Here is an 18,316-nt window from a genome sequence, read left to right on the forward strand (position 1 = left end):
GCACAATTTTTTTTGTCTTCTAGGGCAACAAGTAATGACAGAAGAGAAGCTACATCAGTGGAGGCTGATGGGAGGAGCTATAGGAGGACGGGCCCATTGTAATGGCTGGAATGGAATAAATGCGTCAAACATGTGGTTTCCATATGTATGATGTGTTTGATTCTGTTCCATTTATTACATTCCAGCCATTACAATGAGCCTGTCCTCCTGTAGCTCCTCCCACCAGCCTCCTCTGAGCTACATGTACCTTCAACCAATCATGTCAATGTGGATCTATATGGAGCCCTCCACATTGTTGCAAGATTTGTGACTCATGGCAATGTGGTATGGAGCTCGATTTTGGCCTCTGCAAGCCTCTGGAGGCTCCACAATGATGTCACACCCTCCATATGGAGCCTCTGGCCCACATTTTCAGATCAAGCATAAATTGGCATTTATAGATCATCAGATCATTGCACTGACCTTGCGCTGGCGTGCTGACCCTCGTGAAGTGGTACATCATCATCATCACTATCGGCACATTCGGCAGGGCCTCCTCTCTGAACGCCAGTAACCCCGTTGACATCACTGCTGCCTCAAGCACGCGCCACTTTCAGCGGTCCAATCGCAGACAGGAGAACTGCCTCGGTGTCTTGACAACTTTTTCCCCATCACTTCCGGGCTGATAACAAGGGCCATAGATGCCCGCAGATTTCCACTAAAATCTCTTAGTTTGATGTATAGATTGGCACCATAGCTTTGATGTTTGGGCGTGACATGATGACAAAAGCCAGCAAATGATTTTGGTGTATTGACGAAATTATTCCAAGAGCCGCGAGAGTAGCGGGCGAGGAAGAGGTGAGATTGCATTGTCTGTGCTCTCGATTCTTGCAGATGTGCTGCAACGTTAGCTAGCTAACGTTAGCTGGCTAGTAATGCTGTTTCGTAGCTTGCTACCCATCTCTCGACAGATAATCAAATGTTATTCTTTGTAATTGAAATGAGACTAATGCCAGATGGCTTTACGTAAATAAAAACGTTTTTATTTGGTATTAGTTAGCTAGCCGTGTGTCTTTCTAATCCACAGCACACCTGTAATGCCGGGTTGATGATGGTGATGCTAACGTCGATAGCATTTGATAGGCGCTGTCTTGCGTCCCTCCACTTGTCTGGCAGCGTTAAAGTAAACTGCTATGTAGTTAGCATAGACGGTGGTTGTGACAAAAGGGCTTCTCCATGGCATTTTGAGTGTATTGATCTACCCATTTATGTCACTTTTGAATGCATTTTATTAGGGTTGTTTGTTAGCTAACTAACGTAGGCTATATGTTTTGTGTTTTATCTATCTAGCTAACATACCGGTAGCATAACATGGCTATGGTCTGACAGTGTGACCCAGTTCAGGATTTAGGATGGTCAGGCACTTTGATTTGATTAACCTATGCCAGTATGCCAGCAACTAATGCTATGGCACCACATGAGCCATATTTCACATATTGTTAACTGTTGTGCTAACTGTGTTTATGATGACGCTGGTGGACAGTGGTGGATTGTCCAGATTATCTGACCTTTTTTTAAATTTAATTAACAAGACACTATCTCTCTCTCAAAGACTCTAGGAATGTTGTCTTTACATTCTGGTCGAGTGAAGGTAGACAGTTTACACAGCAGAGCATGCCTTCTGGGTGATTGAGAGTACTGTTTTTGAGAGCAGAACCACTTGACCTAGGCTTTCCCTAACCATAATGAAAAACAAGGACTAATTTGTGTACATTTTACAGGAGTAGGCCTAACTAGATATTTCTGTGTTGTTAGGCCTGAATTTCAGTTTGCATCCCGTTAAGCCACATGGTCTGCCAGCCATTATTACGGTGTCATGAGTCATGTACATGGAGACACAGAGTAGCCTAAAACCTGACTGGTTGGTCTTCTTAGGCAGTTGTTAGCGGGCTATTCCATGGCAATAGAGTGACACTGATACGCCGTTTTTTTTTCTTCACTTTAAAATGTACAGTGTAATTGGAAAGTATTCAGACCTCTTGACTTTTTCTACATTTTATGTTACAGCCTTATTCTAAAATTGATTACATTGATGAGGGAAAAAAACAATCTACCCCATAATGAAAAAGCAAAAACAGGTTTAGAAATGTTTGAAAATGTATTAAAAATAAATATCTGAAGTAATACATTTACATAAGTATTCAGACCCTTTACTCAGTACTTTGTTGAAGCAGCGATTACAGCCCCGAGTCTTCTTGGGTATGACGCTACAAGCTTGGCACACCTGTATTTGTGGAGTTTCTCTCATTCTTCTCTGCAGATCCTCTCAAGATCGATCAGGTTGGATGGGGAGTGTCGTGGCACAGTAATTTTTAGGTCTTTCCCGAGATATTCGATCAGGTTTATGTCCAGGCTCTGGCTGGGCCACTCAAGGACATTTAGAGACTTGTCCTGAAGCCACTCCTGCATTGTCTTGGCTGTGTGCTTAGGGTCGTTGTCCTGTTGGAAAGTGAATCTTCGCCCCAGTCTGAGGTCCTGAGCACTCTGGAGCCGCTGAAAAACATCCCCAAACCATGCTTCACCGTAGGGATGGTGCGAGGTTTCCTCCAGATGTGAAGCTTGGCATTCAGGCCAAAGAGTTCAATCTTGGTTTCATCAGACCAGAGAATCTTGTTTCTCAAAGGTCTGAGAGTCTTTAGGTGGCTTTTGGTAAACTCCAAGCTGGCTGTCATGTGCCTTTTACTGAGGGGTGGCTTCCGTCTGGGTGCTCTACCATAAAGGCCTGATTGGTGGAGTGCTGCAGAGATGGTTGTTCTTCTGGAAGGTTCTACCATCTCCACAGAGGAACTCTGGAGCTCTGTCAGAGTGACCATTTTGTTCTTGGTCATCTCCCTGACCAAGGCCCTTCTCTCCCGATTGCTCAGTTTGTTCGGGTGGCCAGCTCTAGGAAGAGTCTTGGTGGTTCCAAACTTCTTCAATTTAAGAATAATGGAGGCCACTGTGGTCTTGGGGACATTCAGTGCTGCATATTTTTTTGGGCCATCCTTCCCCAGATCTGTGTCTAGACACAATCCTGTCTCGGAGCACTACTCTGACAAGCACTGTCAACTGTGGGATCTTATATAGACAGGCGTGTGCCTTTTACAAATCATGTCCAATCAAGAGAATTTACAACAGGTGGACTCCCAATAAAATTGTAGAAACATCTCAAGGATGATCATTGGAAACAGGATGCACCTGAGCTCAATTTTGAGTCTCATAGCAAAGGGTCTGAATACTTATATAATGAAGGTATTTCTGTTTTTAGTTTTTATATTATAAACCTGTTTTTACTTTGTCATTATGTGGAAAAAGTACATTTAATCCATTTTAGATTAAGGCTGTGATGTAACAAAATCTGGAAGTAGTAAAGGGGCCTAAATACTTTCCAAATGCACTGTATGTCAAGTAAAAACCAATGATTTGCAAATTTCCAAAAAATGTAACAAAAAACACATTTACTTGAACACGGTGCAGATGCAAGGTTTGGTAACAGAATGGCTGTTTGTGCTGTGATTCTGTTATCAAACTTTGCATCTGCACTGGTCTTCAAGTAAATGTGTTTTTGTACACATTTCTGTGGAAATTGTTAAAAGTTGTCCATTTGCAGAGTTGTAGTGTTTGTTGAACTTTGCAGTCATCGGTTTTTGCTTGACATACATTTTTAAAGTGAGAAATCTGAGTCAGTGTCACTCCATTACCATGTAATTGCCCTAACCTCTAGCCTCTTTACTATAGAGGCTGGACCTGTATATCTGGTCTCGGGTGACAAAGCCTTGAATTTCTGGTGAATGAATCAACAGCACTTTGACGAAGAGCTGTGGTACTTTGCATCAGTAGCTTGACTATCTTATAGTATTCTGACTTGGTGATGTGTTTGTTCATCAACATCATAGGCTGCTGATTTAAGAGTGAAGAATGCACAATCATTGACCAGGGTACAGACAGAGTTCTCTTCTGAAAGGTCATGGGTTAGCTTAGCCTCAGCCTAGCTTCCCACACAACCTGGACGAATACCTACTTATTAAGGGAAGTGTGTGTGACCGGGTTATTCTACTTCTCTACATGTACAACTAGGCCTATAGTCTCCCTTGAGGTTAATTACTTTTTATGGAACAAAATCTCTTGGGAGGAAATCTAGCTCAAGTATATTAGCAATGCTCTCAATGTGTTATGGAACCCAATCCTAGTTTTGAAGCATGAACACTGAGATAAGGCAAAGGGCTCGACTATTGCAGAAAGAGATGCTAAGATGTGATCAAAACAACCACAGATGGTTGAATCACTGCCGTATGGATATAATCTGTTATCTTGGATATAATCTGTTATCTCTTCAATGAAGCATTTGTGATGGTAGTAATACCGTAAAGATAAGTACGAGATTCTACAAACCTTAAACAATAGCATAGCCCCATGCACTGGAGTCTTATCTAGTAATAGTAGCTTAGTAGTAGTAGGAGAAAATGTTGTTATTATTACAAAGAAAGTTGGTAGCGCAGGTTGCCATTCTATTTAATACCAAATAGAAACGGTTTCCTCAAATGCGGATTCAATCTTTAAATAGTGGACTGGACTGACATGTTGTAGCCTATTTGGGAATGGGGATATTCACCTTGTTAATATTTGAAGAAGTGTCATTCTGATATTAGGCCCAGGGTACAGTAGGCAATATTTGCTGATACGGTTTAGAGAGGTGTGGATGGACATGGGTAGGCCTAAAGGTTTTGGTTTGTTATTCACTGCAATAGACCACTTATTTGTTTCCTAGCAGTGGCTGAATATCCTTTGTATACAGTTTGTTATTTCAACCACAGTGATGCTTTGTGTAACGGAGACCCACCAAGCCCAACTCAACCCCGGGTCGTATTCGTTAGTGCACATCGTAGTAAAACATTTATAACAAACATTTGTATTTCTTATTGGACAGGTTTAGGTAGTCCCTCACCGTTTCTTCCATTTGGTGCCAAATGAATGACCCACCCACCCCTGGCCTTTGTGTCCTTGTGCCAGAGAGAGCGAGAGAGGAAGTGAACAGGAATACTGCTGCTGAGGAGAGGATAGGGATGTGCCTCCTCCCCAGACATTGATTTATCACATTTTCCTGCCAGTCTACACCCTGTCCCTGCAGCTGTCTGGTGCAGATAGGATACAGACCCAAACACAGGACGGTGCAAGACACAGAACCCAGCAATACAGTTTGGTAGAGCTTTGTCTGCACGCCATATTGTTGATTGGTTGTTGTTCTGTAGGTTCACCGTTGATTAGGTATTATCTGATACCTGCTCGCCTAGCATGACTACCAGTATTGGTACGTTACTAATGTTTTGTTTGAGTCTCATTTAAAAACAAAACAACATTTGATCTGTCTATCCCTCCTGCTCCACTGCCTGTCTTCATCTCTGACGTGTGTTGTCTGTTCTCTCCCTACACAGGTGACCTGAGTCTTCTACCGAGCAGCGTCTGTTAGTCAGTCCATCAAGCAGATCCACCAAAGGGACCACCAGTGCATGACAAGGAACACAACCGGTCTCCAAAAGAAGTATCTGGGTGTGTCCCTCACCCTTCCTGCCCCGCCCACCTCAACTGACTCCACCCCCTGACCCTTGAACCCTGACCTGCAAGATGAAACTGAAAGAGGACATGAACCCGCTGCTGCTGCAAGTCTTCCGCTCAGTGGTCTGGGTCTGCTCTTTCATTACCTTCCTGCCATGGTACTTCCTCTCGGGTGCCGGCACCAACCTAGACCGGGCACGGCGGGTCAAGGCGCGGTCGGTGAGTGGGCGTCCAGCGGGCCCTTACCGGGCGACCAACCAGGTGGGCGGTATCCATCAGAAGCTGGTGTGGTCCTTGCACCTGGGGGTGGACACCCTGGACAAGGTGATGGTGCATGGGGCGACCAGGTTCCCAGAGAGGGACTGCCTGGGCACCAGAGAGGTGCTGAACGAGGAGGACGAGCTCCAACCCAACGGGAAGGTCTTCAAGAAGGTGAGGAAGACAGGGGAAAAGTGGATTTGAATAGCTTTCTGGATGTAATGTGTGATATGTTGTGATTTATGTTGTGTTTTATGTTGTGCATGAGAAAGCCTCCTCACTACTGTTGCAGTAGAACTAGGAGGATATTAGATGGCGCTGTCTGACCACGTTTGAAGGCTGCAGAGGTCGTGTAAGACTCTGTTTATAGTTCATTCTGGGATAATAGTGCTGTCGCTGTGTGACTGTTTAGTAGGGCATTACTAGTATGTGTTATTTGTGAAGGTTATCCTAGGGGAGTATCAGTGGATGTCGTACGAGGAGACCTACCAGGCAGCAGTGTGTTTTGGCAGTGGTCTGGCCGCGCTGGGCCAGAGGCCTCAGTGTAACATCGCCATCTTCTGTGAGACCAGGGCCGAGTGGATGATAGCAGCACAGGCCTGCTTCATATACAACTTCCCACGTGAGTGGTTATGTGACAGACCGTAACACACACTATAGCAGCACAGAAACACACACGGCACAGAAACACACTCACACACCTTCTTTCGTAGGATGAATCTCTAACCCCAGTGTGTTATTCTACCAGTGGTGACGTTGTACTCTACTCTGGGCGGAGCGGCCATCGCCCACGGTCTCAACGAAACGGAGATCACCCACATCATCACCAGCAAAGACCTGCTACACAGCCGTCTCATGGTAGGCTCTGCTCGCCTTGTCCTGATCACTTCCTGCAATGCCATATGAGACAGAACAAACTCTAGCCAGATATTGAAATATGCCCACATTTTAAATGGTGTTATCCCATGTCCTGTTATGTCAAACTAGATGGTACACACACCAGCATTATGTTTATATTGGAAATATGCCCACATTATGAATCCGTTTCACCCATGAATATGCATTGGAACTAGGGCTGTTAAAGTTAGTGTTCATAACGCGTTAACGCGTGACATGTTTATCGGCTGAATGTTTTGGGATGCTGTTAATTGCATCTCCATTTCTTCGCCGCCTGGAACCTTTTTAACCTTGTCTTCGGATTCGTGCGTGTGTCGCGGGCCGTTTTAAACTACTCGTGAGCCGCTCTTTTTTTAAAATTTGTTTAGCTAGCTAGTCATATGCTACCTAGCAACCTGATAACTTGTCCCCTGACTGGGCTATGCACACATTTGGCACAGGAAGAACTGAAAAGGAATAGGATACTCAAAGAGATGCTTCAAATGTAGGCTGCATATGCAAGTGTGTGTGTGTGTGTGTGTGTGTGTGCGTGTGAAGTTCTCTGAACAGTACAGATGGTTACAGTATTTTCATAACATTGTTGGACAAGTTTAACATTTCTTTGTTTTTTGTATCCATAGAGCCAGTTCTTTTCTTTCCTATAGTCACACGTATTTACAATGCCTGAAGTGTTAATGGTACTTAAAGCTGTGTGTGTCTGTCCAACTGCAACGTAGTCGCTCTCAAACACGCGTGACTTACTCAGTCAATAGCTACTTAAGCTCCCCTTCTCTCCTTTCCTCCTCCCCTCTCCTCCCAGGCCATCCTGTTAGAGGTGCCTCGGTTGCAGCACATCATCGTGGTGGACAGTAAGCCAACCAGCTGGCCTGGCTTCCCCCGCGGCATCATGGTCCACAACTTGGTCGCCGTGCAGGAGCTGGGTGGTAGACCTGACAACAGTAAGGAGGGAAAGTGTGGGTGGGTAGGTTTTATGTTGGGGTCTATGTGATGCCTGACACGGTACAGTACTTCTGCCCTGTGTTCTTAGTGACTCTGTACCCATATGGCGATATGTACCCTCTCTGTCACAGCCTATCAGATTGTGTTAGCCCTGTGCTATGTGTGTGCCCTCTTGACAGAAAGATATCCGTACTCTGATGCTCCCGCATTGTGCAATGTTCTGACCCGAAGGTCTTGGTCTGTGACTTCTAACCTGCTTCTTCCCTCTCCCTCTCTGTGGCTGTGTAGTGGCGGTGGCACGCCGGCAGCCCCTGCCCTCTGACATCGCTGTCATCATGTACACCAGTGGCTCCACCGGCATCCCCAAGGGTGTGATGATCTCCCATAGCAACATCATCGCGGGCATCACGGGCATGGCAGAGCGCATCCCAGACCTGGAGTACGTACAGAGCACGAGGGTGTCTTCTAGATTCTCTCTCCTTTTTCTTTCTCTCTCAATGCCTCTTTCCCCTCGTGCCCTGATCACTGTCTCTCTTTTTCTCTTTTCATTATTCTCTCTTTCTCTCTCTGCCACCTTTTCCCCTATAGTATGTCAACCTCTCTCTTTCTCCTCTCGTCTCTCACCTCCTCAGCGTCTCCTTCCCTCTGTAGTATGTTGTGTGTCTGTATGTTTGGCTGTTGGATAAAATGGTTTTGTTTCCATTCGTGCAGTGAGACAGACACCTACATTGGGTACCTACCGTTGGCTCATGTTCTGGAGCTCAGTGCAGAGATGGTGTGTATCTCTCACGGCTGCCGCATCGGATACTCCTCCCCACAGACGCTAGCAGACCAGGTACACACACACACACACACGCATGCCAAGCACCACCACCAGATCTCTTCTAAGCTCTCCTCCTGTTCTCTGTCCTCTCACTGATCCACTCTCTCTTTCCTCTGTCTCTTCTCTCTCCATCCCAGTCGACAAAGATTAAGAAGGGCAGTAAAGGAGACACCAGTGTTCTGAAGCCTACACTCATGGCTGCTGTACCGGTAAGCACCAAATCAGACCTCTTTTACATGTCCTTGTCTCCAAAGCTACCATAAAATATATAAACGGTTAATATTCAGTTAAATTAAACACCAGTTCTATGACCTGAGTAAGGTACACAGAACGTTTTGGCATGGCCCCTTTAATTGAAGTGGTATTTTTCCTCTCTCCTTCTCTGTCCCTCCTATAGGAAATCATGGATCGCATCTATAAGAATGTGATGACCAAGGTGGAGGAGATGAGCAGTGTGCAGAGAACCCTGTTTGTGTTGGCCTACAACTATAAGATGGAACAGATGACCAAGGGCTACAGGACCCCGCTCTGTGACAGGTAACACACACACCTGTTGCACAGCAAACAAATGCATGTGCACACGCACAGAATGAGTAATGATTGATAGACTATAATTTCACTTTTTCCCCTTTCACTTGCTCAGTGGTGCGCACAACAAACAAACCAATACTCTCGATATAGCTTGGGGCGTTGCTGTGGGGGGGTTCTTGCATTAAAAAGAAACATAAGGTTCACACATATTTTTACTGTGTGGTGAATGACTTGTTGTTTGCCTTGGTGTTATAGTTACAGAGCCATCAGAAAGTATTCACACCCATTGACTTATTCCACATTTTGTTACAGCCTGAATTCAAAATGGATTAAGAAAATGTTTTCTCAACCATCTACACACAATACCCCATAATGACAAAGTGAAAACATGTTTTTAGAATTTGTTGCAAATACAGAAATATCTAAATTACGTAAGTATTCACACCTTTCAGTTAATACTTTGTAGAAGCACCTTTGGCAGCAATTACAGCTGTCTTTCTGGGTGTGTCTTTCCACACATTGTTTTAATTTTAAATTTTTATTTAACCCTTATTTTACATTTGCCCATTATTATTTTCAAAATTCTTCAAACTCTGTGAAATTGGTTGTTGGTCATTGCTAAACAACAATTTTTAGGTCTTGCCATAGATTTTCAAGTAGATTTAAGTCAAAACTGTAACTCGGCCACTCAGGAACATTTGTATTCTGGACAGGCTTCCTTCTTGTCACTCTGTCAATTAGGTTAGTATTGTGGAGTAACTACAATGTAGTTGAGCCATCCTCAGTTTTGTCCTATCACATCCATCAAACTCGGTAACTGTTTTAAAGTTACCATTGGCCTCATGGTGAAATCCTTCAGCGGTTTCCTTCCTCTCCGGCAACTGAGTTAGGAAGGACGCTTGTATCTTTGTAGTGACTGGGTGTATTGATACACCATCCAAAGTGTAATTAATAACTTAATTATGCTCAAAGGGATATTCAATGTCTGCTTTTTTTTTTTTTTTACCCATCTACCAATAGGTGCCTTTCTTTGCGAGGCATTGGAAAACCTCTCTGGCCTTTGTGGTAGAATCTGTGTTGAAATTCACTGCTTGACTAAAGAACCTTACTACTATCTGTATGTGTTGGGTTCAGAGATGAGGTAGTCATTCAAAAATCATGTTAAACACTTATTGCACACAGAGTTCATGCAATTTATTATGTGACTTAAGCACATTTTTACTCCTGAACTTATTTAGGCTCGTCATAACAAAGGGGTTGAATACTTATCGACTCAAGAAAATTCAGCGTTTCATTTTTTATGAATTTGTAAAACATTCAAAGAACATAATTCCACTTTGACATTATGGGGTATTGTGTGTAGGCCAGTGACAAAAAATCTCAATGGAATTAATGTTTAATTCAGGCTGTAACAGCAAAATGTGGGAAAAAGTCAGGGGTGTGAATACTTTCTGAAGGCTCTGTATCCTCTGACTCACTGTCATATCCTCTTTCCTGTCGTCTTTTTTTCTCTCTCCCCCCACCGCTCTCTCTCCAGTCTGGTGTTTAGGAAGGTGCGCTCCTTATTAGGAGGTCACATGCGGGTGCTGTTGTCGGGCGGAGCGCCCCTTTCTGCCGCCACCCAGCGCTTCATGAACATCTGCCTCTGCTGTCCCGTGGGCCAGGGCTACGGCCTCACCGAGACCTGCGGAGCTGGCACCATCAGCGAGAGTAAGAGGGAGGGTAGAGGGAGGATGAAGGAGAGGGTAGTATGTAGACTCCCGCTGCCTGGGAGAGCGGGATGGGGCGTGATAGAGAGAAAGCCAAGTGATTGTACACACTTATTTTTTCACTCTCTGTGTCAGTGTGGGACTACAGCACAGGCCGGGTCGGAGCTCCTCTGGTCTGCTCTGAGATCACCCTCAAGGACTGGGAAGAGGGTGAGTACATGGCGTTGGGACTGTAGAATGGGTAATAGTAGGGGAGGGCTGGGAAGAGGGTGAGTACATGGCGTTGGGACTGTAGAATGGGTAATAGTAGGGGAGGGCTGGGAAGAGGGTGAGTACATGGCGTTGGGACTGTAGAATGGGTAATAGTAGGGGAGGGCTGGGAAGAGGGTGAGTACATGGCGTTGGGACTGTAGAATGGGTAATAGTAGGGGAGGGCTGGGAAGAGGGTGAGTACATGGCGTTGGGACTGTAGAATGGGTAATAGTAGGGGAGGGCTGGGAAGAGGACAGGTGAGACTGGAGGGTGGATGTTTGTGGGGTTGGGGGCTTGGGTGAATGAAACTTGTATTGGAAGAGGTGGTGCTGAAGATAGTCTACATCTCCTTCTCTTCCCCAGGCGGTTACTACAGCACAGACAAGCCCAACCCAAGAGGTGAGATTGTGATCGGCGGGCCCAATGTGACCATGGGTTACTACAAGAACGAGGTGAAGAACCGCGAGGACTTCTTCGTGGACAGCAACGGCCAGCGCTGGTTCTGTACGGGAGACATCGGGGAGCTCCACCCTGACGGCTGCCTCAAGATCATCGGTGACGAACCAGGCGACCAAGAGAACATTCTAGACTAGAGACCCCTAGCTTAGGCGCAGAACATGTTATCTCATCAGTAGTGGAAGGGGGATTGTGGTGTGTGTGTGTCTAACAGTGTGTTCCTCTTGTGTAGACCGTAAGAAGGACCTGGTGAAGCTCCAGGCTGGGGAGTATGTGTCTCTGGGGAAGGTGGAGGCCATGCTGAAGAACTGCCCTTTCGTAGACAACATCTGTGCTTACGCAAACAGGTAACAATGCACATATTACTGTATATTCCACCCGTGTGACTAGACTCTCTATATATTCACTCCCCTACCTATTTATATGGACGGTGAAACTGAAACTATTCATTTGGCGCTATACCTCAGCATTTTGGATTTGAGATCAAATGTCTCATATGAGGCGACAGTACAGAATGTCACCTTATATATGAGGGTATTTTCATAAATATCTGTTTTACTGTTTAGAAATGAAAGCACTATGTATCTAGTCCCCCCATTTGAAGGTGTTAAGACAAATTCACTTATAAGTAGTCAAAAGTTGACTATTTGTTTCCAGGCATTGCAGGCAATAACTAAATCAAGCTTGTGACTGCAAACTTGTTGGATGCATTTTCAGTTTGTTTGGGTTGTGTTTTGGATTATTTTGTGCCCAATAGAAATGAATGGTAAATGATGTATTGAGCCATTTTGGAGACACTTTTATTGTAAATAAGACTAGAATGTTTCTGAACACTTCTACAGTAATGTGGATGCAACCATGATTACGGATAATCACAACTGAATTGTGAATAAAAATGACGCTACATTATTTAGCATTGGGCATGACATAATCTGAAACGCAAACAAACAAACTGCAAATGCATCCCATAAATGTGTTGCGTGCTAGGAATTTGGAACGAAATACTAAACTTTTGACTACTTTAATAAACTATAAGTGAATTTGTCCAAATACTTGAATCCTTCAAATGGGGGGACTAGATACATAAAGTGCATTTATTTCCAAACAGAAAACAGATAGGTGTGAACACCTGCTGAAAAACATCCCCACCGCATGATGCTGCCACCACCATGCTTTTTTTAAATTTCACCGTAGGGATGGTGCCAGGTTTCCTCCAGACGTGACGCTTGGCATTCAGGTCAAAGAGTTCAATCTTGGTTTCATCAGACCAGAGAATCTTGTTACTCATGGTCTGAGAGTCCTTTAGGTGCCTTTTGGCAAACTCCAAGTAGGCTGCCATGTGCTTTTTACTGAGGAGTGGCTTCTGTCGGGCCACTCTAACATTAAGGCCTGATTGGTAGAGATGGTTGACCTTCTGGAAGCTTCTCCCATCTCCACAGAGGAACTCTGGAGCTCTGTCAGAGTGACCATCGGGTCCTTGGTCACCTCCCTGACCAAGGCCCTTCTCCCCAGATTGCTCAGTTTGGCCAGGCGGCCAGCTCTAGGAAGAGTCTTGGTGGTTCCAAACTTCTTCCATTTAAGAATGATGGAGGCCACCGTTCTTGGGGACCTTCAATGCTTCTTGGGGACCTTCAATACCCATCCCCTGATCTGTGCCTCGACACAATCCTGTCTCGGAGCTCTATGGACAATTCCTTCAACTTCATGACTTGGTTTTTTTGCTCTGACATGCGCTGTCAACTGTGGGACCTTATATAGACAGATGTGTACCTTTCCAAACCATGTCCAATCCATTGAATTTACCACAGGTGAACTCTAATCAAGTTGTAGAAACATCAAGGATGATCAATGGAAACAGGAATAAAATGTATTTAATCAATTTTAGATTAAGGCTGTAATGTAACAAAATCTGGGAAAAGTGACACACTATCTAGGTCTAATACATAGTACAGTGCAAATGACAATAAAATATATATATATAAAATAGCTGTCTCTTCACAGTCCCCTTAAGGTGTTCTTTTATCTATTTCTTTTAGTGGCTTTATTGTTAGCTAGCTTTTAGTTTTTGAGATATTTAGCACCAGCCTATTGCTAGTTCCCCTATCTAAAACTGACTGGAGCTCTATGTTAAGTGCCTCAGTTATTTATTTTACTACTGCTGCCGACGCGTATACTGTTGAGACATCAGCGTACAGACACACAGGCTTTATTCAAAGTCGGTGGAATGTCATTTGTAAAAACAGAAATCAATAATAACCCTAGCTGGCTGCCCTGCGGCACACCACAGTCAACTGAATTTGCATGAGTGAGGCTTACATTAATGAAAACCCTCTGTGTTCTATTAGATAAGTAACTCAATCCATAATAAGGCAGAAGATGCAAATCCATAACACCTATGTTATTTCAGCAATAGGTTATGATCAATGACATCAAAAGCTGCACTGAAGTCTAACAAAACAGCTCCCACAATCTTCTTACTATTAATTTATTTCAGCCAATCATCAGTCATTTGTGTCAGTGCCGACCTTGTTGAGTGCCCTTCCTATAAGCATGCTGAAAGTCTGTTGTTAATTTGTTTTCTGTAAAATAACATTCTATTTGATCAAACACACATTTTTCCAAAAGTTTACTAAGCACTTGTAACAGGCTGTTTGAACCATTAAAGGGAGCTCTGCTATTCTTGAGTAGCGGTGACCTTTGCCTCGTTCCTTGTCTGGGCGCACACTCTGTTTTCTAGGCTTTAATTGAAGATGTGGCAAACAGGAGTCGCAATGTATTCCGCTACCAACCTCAGCAATTTACCACCCAGGTTGTCGGTACCAGGTGGTTTGTCCTTATTTATAGATAGCAACTATTGTTTCACCTGGGACTCAAAACTACAGTGCTTGTCTTTCATTATTTGGTCCATTATGCATGAATATCAAGGCTCAGCATTTGTTGTTTGCCTGTCAAATTAAGTTTGCTAATCTTGTCAACAAAAAAGTTAATGTGGTTAGCAATATCAAAGGGTTTTATGAACAAGCCATCTGCCTCAATGAAGGATGGAGCTGAGTTTGCTTTTTTGCCTAATTTAAAGTACTCCAGAGCTAAATACTATCATTATTTATATAATTTATCTTAGTTCCATAGTATAGTTTATTTTTGTTTAGTTACGTGATTTCCAAATTTACTGTGTTTGCCAGTCTGCTGTGTTGTCAGACTTATCTGCTGTTCCCTTATTATCTGTCTCTTTGTCAACTCTTTCCATCTCTATTTCTGTCACCATGTCTCCATCTCCTGTCTGTGCCATCCATGTTCTCTCTCTCCATCCTATATCCTGGGGGTTCCCAACCTTTTCCCCCCATGGACCCCTATTTCAATGAGATGTGTTAAATGCACCACCAGGTTCCTGTAATTCTATGTAGTTTAACATATCCATTGTTGGGTATGCTATTACATGGTAATAATCTGTGAAATCAAGTCTTGCCCATTATTTGATGTTTCCCTACCAAATATGTTGTAATATTGTAATTCCCATTCAAAGTGAAGCCCCTCCCTCAAATCAATGAGGCCCTGCTATTCCCCTAGGACACTTTGGTGACCCCTAGGTTGGGAACCACTGCTCTATCCTATTCTGACTCCTCTTTCAATCTCAACCTTTATTAACTCATAGTATTCTTATTATTCTAATAATATAAAAAGGAAATACAGATCTACTGTATTGGCTTAATAAAACGAATGCTACTTCTCTCCTCTCTTAGTGACCAGTCATATGTGATTGGCTTTGTGGTGCCCAATCAAAAGCAGCTGACAGTGCTGGCGGAGCAGAGAGGGTTACGGGGCAGCTGGGAGGAGATCTGTAACAACCCTGACATGGAAAGAGACGTCCTCCACATCATCACCGAGGCCGCCCTGTCAGGTAGGATGGTGGGGTGGGAAGGGATGGAGGGAGGAAAGTAAGCATTAGTTAGGGAAGACTGGGGAGGGAAGAGGAAATGGAGAAAGGGGAGACTGATGGAGGGAGGAAAGGAGTTTCTGGTTGTATCAAGAGTATTGTTTCTCCTCCTAACCCTCACCCATCTTAATGGCCATGACGTCTCTAAAGTGCAGTGTTGTTTCCCACAGCCAAACTTGAGCGCTTTGAGATCCCTAAGAAGATCCGTCTTAGTGCAGAGCCCTGGACCCCAGAGACTGGCCTGGTTACGGATGCATTCAAACTCAAACGCAAGGAGCTCAAATCACATTACCAGGATGACATCGAAAGGATGTATGGTGGCAAGTAACACACACACACTCTCTTTAAGACACACACAGGTAAAGACATATGCAAGGAATCTAAAAAAAACACTACCAAGATGACATGGAGACTGGAGAGGATGTACGGCGGCAAGTTAAACACACACACACACACACACACACACACACACACACACACACAGAGAGAGAAGGAATGACCCATTGTACTTCCTCAACCTCTTGACTTCCCTTCCGACTAGTTACAATCAAACGGAAAAGAACTCTGGAAAAGAACTCTGTCAGTCAATCCAGACCCCCAACAAAGACGGAGAGGCCAAGCCAGTTGGAGCAACATCCATTGCTTCTCTTCTTCAAAGGTTTTTCTGGGTCTGTGTGTTGCTATGATGACGGTGGCATCGTTGACATGACCCGGCGGAGACACAGGAAATGACAAGTTTGTACAAAAGACTGCTTCGGCACTATGTCCATGCCCCCCACACACACACACACACACACACACACACACACACACACACACACACTTTGGCATGTGTGTGTAGTCCAGACACCTGATGGGAGACTGGTTTGTTGTGTTACTGTGGCCTGAGTTGTGTTCATTAGGTACCAAACGGAAGAAAACTGACTGAAACAGGGAACGACTACCTAAACTTGTCCAATAAGAAACACTTGTTTTCCGTTGAAAAAAATTTTGCTACAGTAAACACCAATGAATATGACCCTGAAAAAGGAGGCCTGTCGGTTAAAATGTCCCCTATCCAGGTTTGAGTCTATGCAGGGATCTCTTTTCTTGTATATGTTTTTTTTGGGGTGTAGTGATATTTGTTGTTCTGTTCATGTTTCATTATGATTCTTTTAACGTAAACGGTTTATCTTCATTCGCTTCCGAAGCCCATTCAATGAACATCTTGTGTCTGAGAGAAGTCAGTGTTGTGAAGCCATGAGAGATTTTTTAAAAAGCAACTCGCGTTCTTAATTTGCTTTTCTTATATTTTTCTGAACGGTTTGTTTCTCATTTATATTGATTACCAAACTGACATTTTGTTACTCTTTTCCTCTTTTTTTTGTGTGTGAATTTCCTCAGTTTTTCTCCTGGTTCTATTCCATTTCTCTATTGGTTCTATTCTATGGAAGAGTATGTGTTAAGTGATTTGACTAGATGAAGTCCTGTCACTCTTTTACTGTGTGTTAGTGATGTAATCTCCTTCTGGCTCTGTTCCTCTGTGGCTGGCTATGGGCTAATGTGATGTGCCTGGGTTGGCTCGTAGAACCTGTTTGTCATAAATAATCAGTGTTGGGGAAACTACTCTGAAAATATAGTTTACCAAGTTACCAATTACTTCACACTGGAAGAAGTTAAGCTACACTACAGCTCCCCTTAAGAAAACTATATTCTACTTAACTGAAGTAGTTCACTACATCCAAACTACTTTGTAAAAATTTAGCATATCTGAAATGTCAGTGACTACAAATTGCAAGACAGATCACTCTGGAGTCAATGTTAACAGAATGTGTAAATTAGCCTATTAAAAACAAACTGGTTCAAGGGATAATTAGGCAGATCTGATGCTGAAAAAGGAAATTCTTGCCTACTTCCGCCATACTACATTTTTTGGGGAAAATACATTTATGTAGCCTAGTTCCAGTAGTTAGCTATACCACTACATGGCAAAAAAGTTATGAACTAGTGAATACACTACCTACATTTTGAATTTAGTTCACCACTAAGCTACTGCAAAATGCAGTTAAATTACATGTAGTTCACTTCTCCCCAACACTATAAATAATGTAGTCTGATCCAAGATCCTCTGACTATTATTGGGATGTCATGAGTTAACCAGAGCAAGAAGAACTGATCTGGGACCAGGTTAGTAATGATGGTGAGGTGAAATGTCCAGGGTGGCTACAGGGAAGTAGGATGAAGTTGCCCCCAAAGCTGATCTAAGTTTTTCTTGTCTCCCCTGTGGTTGAGGTTAGGTTGTGGAGAGGATAAACTGATCCTTGATCTGTGCCTAAGGGCAACTTGTCATCATGGGCTGTCAATCCTACTGAGGCTCTTATTCATTTCTATCACTTAACCAGCAGGGGCCTGTGTGTGTGTGCGCATACATACATACATACATACATACATACAGTTGAAGTCGGAAGTTTACATACACCTTAGCCAAATACATTTGAACTAAGTTTTTCACAATTTCTGACATTTAATCCTAGTAAAAATTCCCTGTCTTAGGTCAGTTAGGATCACCACTTTATTTTAGGAATGTGAAATGTCAGAATAATAGTAGAGAGAATGATTTATTTATTTATTTCATCACATTCCCAGTGGGTTAGAAGTTTACATACACTCAATTAGTATTTGGTAGCATTGCCTTTTTAAATTGTTTAACTTGGGTCAAACGTTTTGGGTAGCCTTCCACAAGCTTCCCACAATAAGTTGGGTGAATTTTGGGCCTTCCTTCTGACATGCTTTTCAGTTCTGCCCACAAATTTTTCTATAGGATTGAGGTCAGGGCTTTGTGATGGCCACTCCAATACCTTGACTTTGTTGTCCTTAAGCCATTTTGACACAACTTTGGAAGTATGCTTGGGGTCATTGTCCATTTGGAAGACCCATTTGCGACCAAGCTTTAACTTCCTGACTGAT

At 43.5% G+C, this 18,316-nt stretch overlaps 1 protein-coding gene across 2 annotated transcripts; it reads left to right on the forward strand.

Annotated features, from left to right (window-relative positions):
• The first annotated feature begins 603 nt into the window (after positions 1–603).
• LOC106599520 (fatty acid CoA ligase Acsl3) lies at positions 604–17,231 on the forward strand. Of its 2 annotated transcripts, XM_045714629.1 has the most exons (16): positions 630–837; positions 4,946–5,326; positions 5,451–6,003; positions 6,274–6,451; positions 6,578–6,687; positions 7,526–7,664; positions 7,954–8,104; positions 8,377–8,500; positions 8,626–8,697; positions 8,886–9,025; positions 10,557–10,729; positions 10,864–10,938; positions 11,344–11,535; positions 11,669–11,783; positions 15,177–15,334; positions 15,541–17,231. In XM_045714629.1, the coding sequence occupies exons 3-16, from the start codon at positions 5,641–5,643 to the stop codon at positions 15,696–15,698; spliced, it is 2,148 nt and encodes a 715-aa protein (XP_045570585.1). In that variant the 5' UTR covers positions 630–837; positions 4,946–5,326; positions 5,451–5,640; the 3' UTR covers positions 15,699–17,231. The 2 variants fall into 2 exon arrangements, with proteins under 2 accessions (XP_014046274.2, XP_045570585.1); XM_014190799.2 differs by lacking the exon at positions 4,946–5,326 and having other exon boundaries at positions 604–837.
• Positions 17,232–18,316: the final 1,085 nt, after the last annotated feature.

The sequence above is a fragment of the Salmo salar genome, chromosome ssa03 (assembly GCF_905237065.1).
Source record: "Salmo salar chromosome ssa03, Ssal_v3.1, whole genome shotgun sequence".
In the NCBI taxonomy this organism is placed as follows: domain Eukaryota; kingdom Metazoa; phylum Chordata; class Actinopteri; order Salmoniformes; family Salmonidae; genus Salmo; species Salmo salar.

Coding starts and splice junctions, on each gene's coding strand:
- LOC106599520 (XM_014190799.2), top strand. CDS start 5,641: ATGAAACTGAAAGAGGACATGAACCCGCTGCTGCTGCAAGTCTTCCGC. Junction 6,688..7,525: donor TGCTACACAGCCGTCTCATG/GTAGGCTCTGCT, acceptor CTCTCCTCCCAG/GCCATCCTGTTAGAGGTGCC. Junction 11,784..15,176: donor ATCTGTGCTTACGCAAACAG/GTAACAATGCAC, acceptor CTCCTCTCTTAG/TGACCAGTCATATGTGATTG.